Genomic DNA, 12,521 nt, shown 5'->3' with positions numbered 1-12,521 from the left:
TAAAAATGTCCAAAATGGCGTATACATCATATCGCCGTAAAACGGCAGTGTATGGGTGAACCTATGACACAAAATAGCTTCTTTGGTCATAGGGAAAGCCCCCACAAAGTTTGAGCCAAATCAAAATATACAAAAAATAAAAATGGTCGAAATCGGCCGACTCTGTAGAGAGTTGCTCATATGTAGAATCATTGTCAAGTGTGAGATTGTTATGTAACATATTATGACAAAAAACTTTTTCGAAGACCGCAAAACGATTCGAGTTATGTAGAATCAAAAATATTATTACTGAGAAAATTTCATTTTTTATGTGCTAAAACAAACAAACAAAATCAGAGTTTTGTAAAAACTTGTTTGACTCACAAAATCAATGTTTTGTTTGAATCAACGAATAGAGCAGAATTAAGAAAACAATGTTCTCAGAATTGCTCAATGTTTTTGAATGGCGGGCCAAATTTGAAGTTTAATTAAGCTTGCGGGCCAAATGAGAAAAAAAATATCAAAATTTCAATCACTAACTAATTTTGAAATTTAAAAAATCTACCAGTTGTTTTTTATTAATTTCAGGTATTTTAAGAAATACTTGTCGTTAAAATGTCAGAAAACAAAGAAAAAGTTTTGTACAAAAAAGCTTTCAATCAATTGGTTAAATTTTATTGGTATCAGATAAAAAAAAGAATATCAACACAAATATTATTCATCTTCTTTTCATTGTAACTTTCATGCCTCAACAATCGTGATTTCAATGTTAAAAGGTTGTTTTTTGATTGTTTTTTTTTTTCATTTTTTTCTAAGAATATATTTTAGAAGGTTTACACAAATTTTGTAGAAGTGTGTTATTTTATTTTTAAATAATGTGCAATCTTGAAAATAAATAGTTGCTCAAGGAATTTCAAAAAATATTCCTCCAATTTCAATGAATTTAATTCTGCCTTAATTAGATGTTACTGAAATTCGTAACCCACACGTTATGAGTTCAAATCACGAGGTGGATCCATCCATCCATCCTCCATCGATGGTTCTATGTGGAAAATAATGAGGCCTAGATAATAAAAAGTCGTACTTAATTATTTTTGCAGTTTTCTGCTTTTATCAAATTTAAACGTTCACTTCCAAAAATATTTGATTATTTTTTTAAATTTTCCTTCCTCTTACCTACATTATTTCAATAAGATTGATTATTCTTCACAATATTTGTTTCATATAATCGGGATCAATGTATGGAAAAAACATTAGTTTACCTTAATTTTGAAACATTCAATATTACGCCTTTTTGAAACGTTAGTCTTGATTTGAAAATCTTGAAAATATTGTTTTCGAAAAGATCAGAAAATTTCACGAATGTTTCATATTTTAACTTTGTAAATCGGACCATTAGTTGCCGGGATATCGACGTTAGAAAATGATGGGTTTGTTTAGGTGAGACTTAGAAAACTTCAATTTTTCTGTTTTTAAACCTTTGCATGGCAATATCTCAGAAACTAAGGGCCGTATCAACAAAGTTCAAAAAAGCAAAATATAGAGAGTTTGCACAAATTAAAATAAAGAATAACTGTGACTTCAAAAAAAATTATTTAAAAATGGCTATAACTTGAAAACGATACTCTATAAAATAAAAATTTCACTAAAGTACTATTTAATTTCAAATTTGTTTTTAACATCAAAAAATAAAGTTGAATAATTTTTGCGATCATTTTTTTTTTGAAAAAAACTGTCTCGATTCGAATGTTAATAACTCGTTCAAAGATTTTTTGCACAACCTGGAAATTTCTGAAAAGTTGGCATTAGATGTCCCCTAAAACATATAAAAAAATGCAAATCAAGTTTTAATGACAAAAAGTGAAATTAAAAATCACCAATTTTTTTAAGGTGTATCATTTTTTTCAGTGTAGTCCTTATCCATACCTACAAGTCTGCCGAAACACCAAATCGATCAAAAAATTCCTTCAAAAGATACAGATTTTTGAATTTTCAAGCATCATTTTTGCCAAATTTGTATGGTAAACAACATGGACAAACTAATGATGCAAAATGGCTTCTTTGGGCATACCGAAGGCACCAAAAAAGTTTCAGCCGGATTAAAAAATACAAAAAAATAAATAAAAAAAGAACGATTTCGTAGAGAACTGCTCAGTAGTTTAATGCTAAGATATCATTTTCGTTACTTTCGCCGTTTTCACAGTATTTATCCGATTGACCGTAACGTTTCCGAAAACCAGTTTTGATCTTAATTTGCCACTTTCATTCTCAATAAAATGTCTCGTCTGCATTTTAAGCTGTCTTCTTCTCACAAGTCTGATTTTTTGGGTACGTAGCTCCAAACTTAAAAAAAAATGTAATCATGCTCAAAGTCACGTACATTTTTCCATTTCCAGTTGAATCGAGTATAAAATAATTCGGGAACCTGTTTTCGGTTTATCTGCAGCGTGAATTTTCAGCACAGATTTGTTTACGCTGAGCCAAAAAGGTCGTAAACATTGCAACTCGAGAGTCCCTTGGCAGTGACCCACATCGCGAGCAAGATTCATTCATTTTTTGTCCATTCAATTAACTTTACCTCTCGTTCGTTTTTTGGGGTCATTCCGCGATATAAAAATGCCCAAAAATTGTAATGTCCTTGCGATTAATGCTGTATAAAAGCTTCGAAGCTCGTTGGCCTTGGGTTAGTGCCGATTCTGTGGTCCGAGATTAAGCAACCATGTCCGGAAATCAGTACCTGTTCGTAGTCGGGGTGATCGTACTTGTGTGCAGTTTCCCAGCCGCATACGGCTTGGGTACGGCACCAACGCCAAATCTGTCGCAATTTCTAGGAGTGAAAGCACCCGCCAATACCCTCTGCTATCAGACCACGATTCCCAAAGGAACCCGAACGCCGGTAACGGTAGCGAACCCAACGGTAAGTGTCGACCTTTTGTCTGCAGTAGATGCAATAAAAATCGCCTTCTTTTAACTTTTTGCTTGCAGCCAGCGGCGGCCATCACGTACATCCAAGCCGTTGCAGATCGATTCAACAAGGCCGGTTTCAACATGAGGATCGTTTCCGGTGCCCTTGGAGCAGTCGGTACCATTCCCATCACGATCTCCGGGAAGGCCATTCTGCCGTACAACATAATGGTAGAATATTGGTGTTAACTGTGTGGTGTGTGTGTGTGCTCATGGTTTCTTGGCGCAATTGTTATCCTAAGAAGATAAACATTTTTGGGATGAGTTGTCATTTGACTATTTAATTTCATAAAAGTACATAAAAGTGGACAATATCGCGTAAGCCAAAAGTAACAAAAACGATGAGAGAGAATAACGTCGAGACGAGTTAATTAAAAAAAACATAAATTTATTTTGAAAATTTACCATTGTAGTCAAATTGGTACGGTTTAAGTATGAAAATAAAGGTGACTTGGTGAAGAAAAGGTATCAATCACAATGATTTATTTATTTATTGATCGGGGCTTTTAATCATCAACCATGATTCACTTTAGTAGTTAAACTCAAAGATTATATTTTCAGATTTTATTTAATAATTTCTAAAAAAAATTGAGTGAATTAAAAGTGTAGCATTCGTTGGAGTCAATTTATGTTTTCAGATGACACTCGACTATTACCGAAAGCTATAACGTCAACTTCGTTTTCCAATAATTGTCACAAAATGAAAATATAACGCATTGCTTCTTGGAGTGAATGAACAGGTTGAAGTTTGACTCTTTGCAAGCCTTTTAGTTACATGACAGGACAACTAAAGTAGCTCCATAAAAAACGCCTCCACTATTTACTCCTTAGCATCAATGCTTGGTCAATATTTTAACATTAAAAGCTTGTTTACTATTTCCATTAAAAATTGAGAAATTAACAATCTGGTGTACTTCCGTCAAGATTTGGAATATATTCAAAGTAAGGTAACACAATAAAAAAAGAATCGAGAAAAAAAAGTATAACATATTTCCATTTCTCATGACAAGTTTTTCTGTACAAGTCTCTTTACAATAAATGAAACCTGTATGACATGTTTTGCTCTTGTGAATAAAAATAAAATTATGGATGGAAATTATGGAAAAAATTGGTCGTCGACGATCATGGCCGTTCATCGCCACCCGCGTCAGACACGGGCGACGAAACAAAGAGAAACGCAAAAAGTAACTTTTTCAAAACTTTTTTTTCGTAAAATCACGATAACTCGCCATGTTAATTTTGTTCTAAATGAAAAAATGACCCATCTGGGTCAATGTAGATTCGAAAAGTACATTAAATTTCCCATAAAATGACATGTTCCAAAAATTTTTACAGTCGAATAACGGAAAATGGGAGAATTTTTAAAACTTTTTTAGTGTTTTTTTCAATTAAAAATACGTTTTATCGGAATTCTGAGTATGCCATCAAATTGGGCGTCTTATTTTACATAAAAGTCCCTTTGACACCAAATTTCTATCTCATCGCCGTTTCAGGCTGCAAATTATTGAAAAACACCTCTTTTTTCGCCTGTTCAAAAATGGAAGGGGTCGTACCGCCCCTCCGTCACGAGATATAAAAAAACGGACCTCGGATTCGTGATCAGGGACAAAAGTTACCCTTTAGGACAAAGTTTCACGCAAATCGAAGAGGGGTCGGGGCAACTGCTGTGTGAGTTGGCGTAGAATTACCCAATTACAAAATTTGACATTTGAAAATTGCCAAAATAAGTGTTTGTAGCTTTGATAAAATGTTTGGCAAAATATTCAAAATGAAATTTGAAATTATATCTATCGGAAAGAGCAGGAAACTTCACTTTTAATGGACATTCCCTCAGTTTTTCTAAAATCTATTTTTTGCAGGGCGCTTTTTTCATTTTTTTTTTCAAAATGCTAGAATTGAACATTACAAATACGTTTTTGGAAATTTTAATCCGTGTAACAGAAAGTGAAACAAAAAACAGGAAATATTTTTTTCCGTGCAACTCCTTTGTTTCTGAAAAGTATTAATGGGTTTCATAAATGTTGAAAATCTAAACATGTCATATCTAATCTAATCGAATCAAATCAAATCAAACACAAGCGCAGCCAGTCCGAAAAAAGCATCCTGGAAGAACATGTGATTAGATTACGCCCCATGATCTTTCTTGTCAATATTAATGATTATAGTACATTCGAGTATCCCCGAATCATATTACACTCATAAAAGCGGCCAGGCCAACTGCGTTGCATTAACCGCAGAGAGGATTCTGTGAACGGATCACATTTCACAGAATCTACAGGGGAGGAAGGATGCGTGGACATACCGTACCAAACGCTCCGGATCAGTTTTGATGTGGTGTTGTGTGTTGTATGTGCAGTTGTTGTAAGTGTCGTGAGTTTAGAAAATCTTAATATGTCATATAACTGTTTTTTTTAATCCACCGAAAAGATGATTTCCAATCACTCCTGAGAGCTTCATGAAAAAAAGTGGAGTAACACACGATTTAAAGTTTTCAGCTTTTTCTTGCAACACCGAGTTGATTTACGGGTGTCGCGATATTTCGAGATTAGATGGACCAAATTGGCTTAAATTTAGGGTGAGGACTTCAATACATATCCCGTGTGCATGACAAAGCCAGATTTAAACATTTTTGTTTAAAAAATGAAAATTCATAACCCGAGCAGACGGAAATAACTTGGGAATAACATTTTTGATATTAGAAAATACTAGGTCAATAACATTTTTTGTTATTTATAACATGATTTGTTATTCGCCGTTATGATTTTTTTGTTATTGGATTGTTATTGTAATAACAAATTAATAACATGTTGAGTTATTTTTCGAACAAATCTTTGTTATTCTTTTTTGTTATTTTAACAACTACGGATTAGTCATCCCAATAACAGTTGGAGTTATTTTTCCATAACAAAAAATGTTATTCCAAAGTTGTTTTGGCTTTCAACCAATATCAGACCAATAACAAATTTTGTTATAATAACATAAACTGTTATTAAACTCTTATGCGAAAATGGATTTTGCAAGAATATTCCATAACGCTTTTTGTTATTTTAACAGTATTTGTTATTGAAATGGCATGAATTTTGTTATTACCGTCTGCCCGGGAAAAACATTTTTAATCTTTTTTAATTATCTTTTTTGAAAATCGGCCTTTGTCACGCACACGTTCTCATACCAAACCTTAGCATTTTTGTCGATTTACATGTATGTAACCCCTTAATCATAACCTACAACTTTGATGAAGCCACCAAATTGATTCAAACATTTCTTCTCAAGATACAGATTTTTGCTAGCAAAACTGTATGGAAACTTTGATGAAATATCTTATGACTCAAAATGGCTTCTTTTGCCATAGGCATTGGGATAAAGAAATATAAGAATACAAAATCAATGATCTCGGAAAATGCGAATTTTCACAGCATAACTGCATTCTGCATTTTTTGTAAGAAATGTTGACGTTAGATGGAAAACCTAAGTGCAAGAGTCAAAAAAATGTTTTTAATTTTCTCAATAAAATTTTACCAAAATATTGGAGGTTGTAGAATAAACCTAATGCTAGTGACCAAATTACATTGCAAAAATAATAATATAATAAAAAAAAATAAAAGAAAAATATTGAAAATAAAAGATGCTTCCAATCAAACTGTAAAGTTAAATGTAGAAAGAAATTTCCTGAAAAATACATCGATAGCACGGAATAGAATCGAGAATCGAGAATAACATTAATTACACGGAATAGAATAGAAACAAATGGAAGTAGAGGGTTTATTTTGCGACTTTAACGATGCATTAACCTTTTAAAAAGTTGATGTTCATTTAAAAATTGTCATCGAATTGCGATATCATAGTGTCACTGCTTAATTTCTCTAAATTTTGCTTCAAAGGTCCAAAATATATCCAATACAATATTCAATAACAAAATTACTAAGTCAGTAAAAACTGGCAAGTGAAAAATAGTGGATAAAAGTAGGAAAAAACAGCATCAAATTCCATTGGTAGGATTAGCAAGGCCTCACTTTTTAACCCCCTTCTTTTAAGTTTTCTTCCCTTTTGCAATTGAAATGTGAGATATGTCGCATGATCACGACAACGCACGGTTGCACTTTTTATCCTCCGTGTCCACAACTAAATGGTCAATAAAATGCATCACCACGCTTCTATTGGCCTCTTGCCCGGAAAGTTGCTTCACACAGGGTCTTATTTTTTTGTGCTGAATTGTGTCCCCGCCATCAACTTCTTCAGGCCGTTCTTTAGCCACGGAGGTTGTTTTGTTTCACAATTCTCGCAGCAGCAAATCGCGCCTGTCATTTGATGACTTAACCCTTCTGCGGACTTTACCTGTACCTTCCATGCGAGGGGGGACAAATCTGCGGCCATGGTCGGCTGCAGATCAAAGGAAATTGTAGATGCATGAGAAAAATTGATTTCATCAACAAACCGGCGGCCGTCCGAGATTCCGCGGTCCAGATAGAGGTGAGATATGTTTGGAGTTATTTTTCCACATATTGCGCAAATTGTGCACCGGGTTGCTGTCTTTCTCAACGTTACATCTGGAAGGAGTCTAGGTTGACCTCATTTAATTGGTTCAATAATTTAAAAATTTTAAAGTATTTTTTTTATTGAAGCCAAATACAGTGCAGTAAATTATTTTCAAACAAATTAAAGATTTTCAATTTAAACTGCTCAAACGCACCAGTACTGAAATACGACATTGTACGGCAGGACGGCCTTTCCAGTAAGCTGGAAGTTCAATGTCACCGTTCCAAGCGCTCCACTCAGAATGCTCACTCTGAAGCCGTATTTAGCGTAGCGATCAGCATTAACCGTGACGAAATTGATGAGTCCTGCGGCCACCTAGAGGATACAACAATTTCAATGTTGGGCCAGTTCAAAATAAGAAAAAGTCTTCAAACTTACCGGATTGGTGTAATACACGTTCACCGGTGTTGTGGTTCCTTTGGGAATGGTCCTCTCAAAGCACAGCACGTTGCCAGCCGGACGAACTCCGAAAAAGTACGACAGATTTGGTGTGTAGGCGCCCGAATTTGGAATAAATGCATCAACTTTGCGGAAATTGCTCACCAAAACAACGGTAACAAGCAATATAGCAGACGAGAGTGCGAACAATTTTGCCATTTTTGAGTTAGTTCAGTATTGATACTGCTGAAATTTCATGCTCATCGATCCCTTTTATAGCGGATCATTTGAGGTTCTTTTAAAAGTATTTTGCATTGCTACACTTTTTGAATAATGACTATACATTAAACTAATGACCTTTACATGCTTTCCCCGAAGCTTTCACTGAACTTTAATCAATCGCTTTTGCGGTGTGCAGATCGATGACATAATTAATTCACATTTTAAAAATTGTTTTGGCTTTGTTTTAACAACTTTCACTAGTAGCAATTGACAAGGTAAAATTATTTTTAACTTTAGTCCAGTCACCATCCGTGCAAGTGAGATATGCATGTATGCTTCGTCCAAGGAGTCTTTCTTATGCAAAATTAGCTGAACTTTCCGAAAAAATACTTTCAAAAGCACACGATTGAGTTTTATGGGTTAAAAATTCGAAAAACTGGTCAAAAATGGTCAAAATCATAACTTTTTCAAAAAACTTTTTTGTAAAATTCCGATAACTCGTGAAGAATACATGCAAACCCCTTATGTCTGTATATCAAAATTTTTGTTTTTGTCTGCTCTACAGCTTTGTAGAACATTGTTACCCTCTAAAATGTAATCCTGCAATGTAAGAAAAAACACGTAATTTCAAAATGAAAAATTTTGTTATAAATGAAAAAATGACCCTTCTGGGTTATTTTAGATTCGAAAAGTACATTAAATTTCCCATAAAACGAAATGTCTCACGATTTTTGACAGTTGAGTAACGTTGAGTGATTTTAAAACTATTTTTTAACTTTTTCTAATCTAATCTAATCTAATCAGACCCTAGCGCAGCCAATCTTTCGAAGGGATCCTGGAGAGTGCCTTAGGTTAGATGACGCCTAGCACTCTTCTTGTCATTTATTAACATTTGTAGTGCGCCATTGCATCGGAATGCATTGAAACATCACAAGCGTTAAAGCGGCCAGGCCTACTGCGTAAAGCCGTATCGCAGAGATGACTCGTAATTGGGTTGAGTTTGAGCACTGAGTGTTCGAACAACAACACAATTCTGAATCGACAGGGAGGAAGAAGCGTGGGGACACACCACCATACGCTCCGTGATTTGGTTGTATTCGTTGGGAGCACCATGCTAAGAAGGTTTGGTACTCCGGGACCCTCTGGGATGGGACATTGTATTTCCACGAATGCCCTGGACTCTATTTGCCGTGGTTATAGCGCCACAACTCGCTCTCTGTAACAGTATTCCTAATTCCAGTCCAAGCTTACCAAGTCGTCATGGCCTAGTGGTTAGCATTTTTGCATACCAACCCAAAGGACGAGGGATCGAACCCCGCCTCGAGCGACTTTGATTTTTCGTTCATATTCATCATTTCAAATTTATGTGTGTTCTTAACTTTCTCGTTGGGAGCAGATGGGCATCGAACCCAGAACCATTCGCTTACAAAGCGAACACCGTAACCAGTCAGCCACGGCCGCTCCTAAAACTATTTTTTAACTTTTTTGAGGAAAAATACGTTTTTTTAAATTTTGAGTACGCCATCAAATCGGGCGTCTAATTTTACACAAAAATCTCTTTGACACCAAATTTCTATCTCTTCACGGTTTCGAGCTACAAATCACTGAAAAACGTGTCTTAGTAAAAAAACTAAAAAATGAAAGGGGTCGTACCGCCCCACCGTCACGAGATATCGAAAAATGGACCTCGGATTCGTGATCAGGGACCAAAATTACCCCTAAGAGCAAAGTTTCACGAAAATCGAAGAGGGGTCGGGACAACTTTTTCCGAATTCGTGTGAGTTGGTGGAGAATTACCCAAAGCTATTTGAAGTTAGTAATTTCAAAGAAAGGGTGCCACGATATCTCAACACTGCTTTGACCAAATCGGCTCAAAATTGGCGAAGACTCGTAAACCGATCCTGTATGCATGACGAAGGCTGCTTCTCAAAAAGTTTATTAAAAAAAGGTAAAAAACATAAAAAATCGTCAGTTCTAGATTTTTGTATTTTTTTTTTATAAAAATAGATCTTCTAAATTGGGCTTCGTCATGCACACGGGATATGTCTTGAGAGTCTTCATCCAAAATTTCTGCCAATTTGGTCATGGCATGGCAAAACTCATCTTCCACTCATTTTAATAATGTAATATCTTCCTGAAACATTCAGCAGTTATTGGAAATCATCTTTGCAAGGATTTAATGTATTTTCTGAATTATGAATTTTTAAGATTTTCTATGTACGTAACCCCTCAAGCATCTCGATGCTAACTAGATAAGATAACCAACAAGCTTAGTACAAGAGAGCACAGAGGCATCGATCTTGTGAAACTTTTTGTTTAAAGAAATTGAAAATTGTGCATAAAATTTGGAGCTAGGTTTTTTTAAACGATTTTTTGACCATACCCTTTAATAGCGAAAAATTACGAAATTTGCATTATTTTGAACACAGTGTAGGTCACCCTTATGGCCGAACAAAAAAAAGGGTTAATTATTCGGTCCAAAAAACCACTAGACGAGTTTTGGGCCCGCACAGCCTGATTTTTTTGAATCGTGCTGTTTTCGTGGGGAACTGCTAAGCGTTTGGTACGGTATGTCCACGTCTTCTTCCTTTCTGATGATTCTATGGAATGTGGGTTCCATTCATAGAATCTGTCTCATGCGATTAATGCAATACAGAAGGCTAATCGTTTCCTAGATAGTACTTAGGGCGTAGTATAAACATTTTTGCATTTTTTGTCAAAATATCATGAAGTGATGGAACTATCCCAGATTTTTTTTGCTTGTAAACTTTTCTCACTCGCAAAAGTGAGAGGAGAGAAACACGATACAGAAAATCATTCTAGAACGTTCAAAAGAACACACAAGAATTTTTTTTTCGTGAACTTCACTTCCAAAAGGCTACCAACTCTTGCTGATAAACTATTGTCTTTTATATGTTTATAGGATGTATAAAAAAAACTCTAGAAATATTCTCAAAATAAACCGTAATTTGTTGAATCAAATCTTCATGTTCTTCCATTTTTTTTGTTAAACGTTTACGAAATGTCTAGTTTGCATTTAGAATAATATCGTTCTCAGTGTTTTCACGAAAACATTTCCAGAGTTTTTTTTTTGTTTTTGAAAAGTTCCTATAAACATGTGAAACACAATAGCTTACAAGACCTTTTCAAAAACAATTCTAGATTTGTTAATTCAAATTATCACAGGTTTCAACTAGATTTAGAAATCCTTTCTCTACCTTTTATTGGATAAATATTAGGGTGGGTACGTTTTTCAAAAAGTTCTCGGATCAAGTTTTAGTATGGTTCCCCTTCTAGGGCATGCCCAAGGGGACTTTCATGCCAAATATCAGCTCATTTGGTTGTAAACTGGCTGCGCGCATCAGGGTTAAAGTTTACATGGGAATTAGGGGAAATTCTCGTATCTTTGGCAGGTTAAGCACTCGCCCCTAACTCCATCCAATTTGCTGATTTTCACTATTTAAACAACTAATTTTGCAAAACTTTTGATAGAAACTTGCTTGCTCACTTCTTATTGAGCTATTTATCACGCGATTTCTGTTGAAATCGCTTTTAATGAGCTTTAATTGAATGTCAAAGTTCTGACCTGCCAACATTAGAGGCACGCTGGAATTAGATGCTGTTCCCCTACTATGGGAAATTGGAACTTTTTGTTCAAACGCTCCTACAGGTCTGGGAAAATCACGTGCCAACTTCTGGTATGGTCAGGCCTATGGGGAATGGTCTGGAGAACACTTTTCCCGAAGAGAGCATATGGATTCGTTGTCCCTAGACCTGGCGCATCGGCAAACAATCTGATGTCTCCGGAATCAACGGTTTTCCCTCAAAAAGCATCAAATTTTCCTTAGCATGCTATGAAAGCTCGATGAACACCGCGACGCCATACATCACGCAGCTACCACGTGGTTGAAATATTTGAAAAAAAAAAAAAATACAAATTTGCTATGCAAAGATTCTGAATTCGACTAAATAATATCAGGATTACTCGAAATGATCACTTTCTAGTTGAAAGAAGGTTTGCAATTAAATATTCCAGCCGTTTCTCACCCACGTGGTAGCTGTCTGACATATGGCGTCGTGGTGTTCATCAAGCTTTCATAGCATGCTAAGGAAAAATTGATGCTTTTTGAGGGAAAACCGTTGATTCCGGAGACATCGGATGTTTTGTCGATGCGCCAGGTCTAGGGACAACTAATCCATATGCTCTCTTCGGGAAAAGTGTTCTCCAGATCATTCCCCATAGGCCTGACCATACCAGATGTTGGCGCGTGATTTTTCCAGACCTGTAGGAGCGTTTGAACAAAAAGTTCCAATTTCCCATAGTAATTCCCATGTAAACTTTAACCCTGATGCGCGCAGCCAGTTTACAACCAAATGAGCTGATATTTGGCATGAAAGTCCTATGGGCATGCCCTACATGGGGAACCATACTAAAACTTGAT

General features: G+C 35.5%; 2 protein-coding genes across 2 annotated transcripts; one reads left to right on the top strand and one right to left on the bottom strand.

Moving 5' to 3' along the window:
• Window positions 1-2,615: 2,615 nt before the first annotated feature.
• Window positions 2,616-3,411, top strand: LOC119769798. The gene is made up of 2 exons (XM_038263439.1): window positions 2,616-2,896; window positions 2,965-3,411. Exons 1-2 carry the CDS (start codon window positions 2,699-2,701, stop codon window positions 3,130-3,132), a joined length of 366 nt encoding a protein of 121 aa, XP_038119367.1. The 5' UTR covers window positions 2,616-2,698; the 3' UTR covers window positions 3,133-3,411.
• Window positions 3,412-7,614: 4,203 nt separating this feature from the next.
• Window positions 7,615-8,088, bottom strand: LOC6046796. The gene is made up of 2 exons (XM_001863905.2): window positions 7,858-8,088; window positions 7,615-7,794 (listed from the first exon to the last, which is right to left on the bottom strand). The coding sequence occupies exons 1-2, from the start codon at window positions 8,074-8,076 to the stop codon at window positions 7,624-7,626; spliced, it is 390 nt and encodes a 129-aa protein (XP_001863940.2). The 5' UTR covers window positions 8,077-8,088; the 3' UTR covers window positions 7,615-7,623.
• Window positions 8,089-12,521: the final 4,433 nt, after the last annotated feature.

This window comes from Culex quinquefasciatus, chromosome 3 (genome assembly GCF_015732765.1).
Source record: "Culex quinquefasciatus strain JHB chromosome 3, VPISU_Cqui_1.0_pri_paternal, whole genome shotgun sequence".
NCBI lineage: Eukaryota > Metazoa > Arthropoda > Insecta > Diptera > Culicidae > Culex > Culex quinquefasciatus.
This window is presented reverse-complemented; position numbering and strand designations above follow the sequence as displayed.

Excerpts from the sequence above, each read along its gene's own strand:
- LOC6046796 (XM_001863905.2), bottom strand. The coding sequence starts at position 8,076 with ATGGCAAAATTGTTCGCACTCTCGTCTGCTATATTGCTTGTTACCGTT. Across the intron at positions 7,795-7,857 it reads ACGTGTATTACACCAATCCG|GTGGCCGCAGGACTCATCAA; the intron begins GTAAGTTTGAAG and ends TGTATCCTCTAG.
- LOC119769798 (XM_038263439.1), top strand. The coding sequence starts at position 2,699 with ATGTCCGGAAATCAGTACCTGTTCGTAGTCGGGGTGATCGTACTTGTG. Across the intron at positions 2,897-2,964 it reads TAACGGTAGCGAACCCAACG|CCAGCGGCGGCCATCACGTA; the intron begins GTAAGTGTCGAC and ends TTTTGCTTGCAG.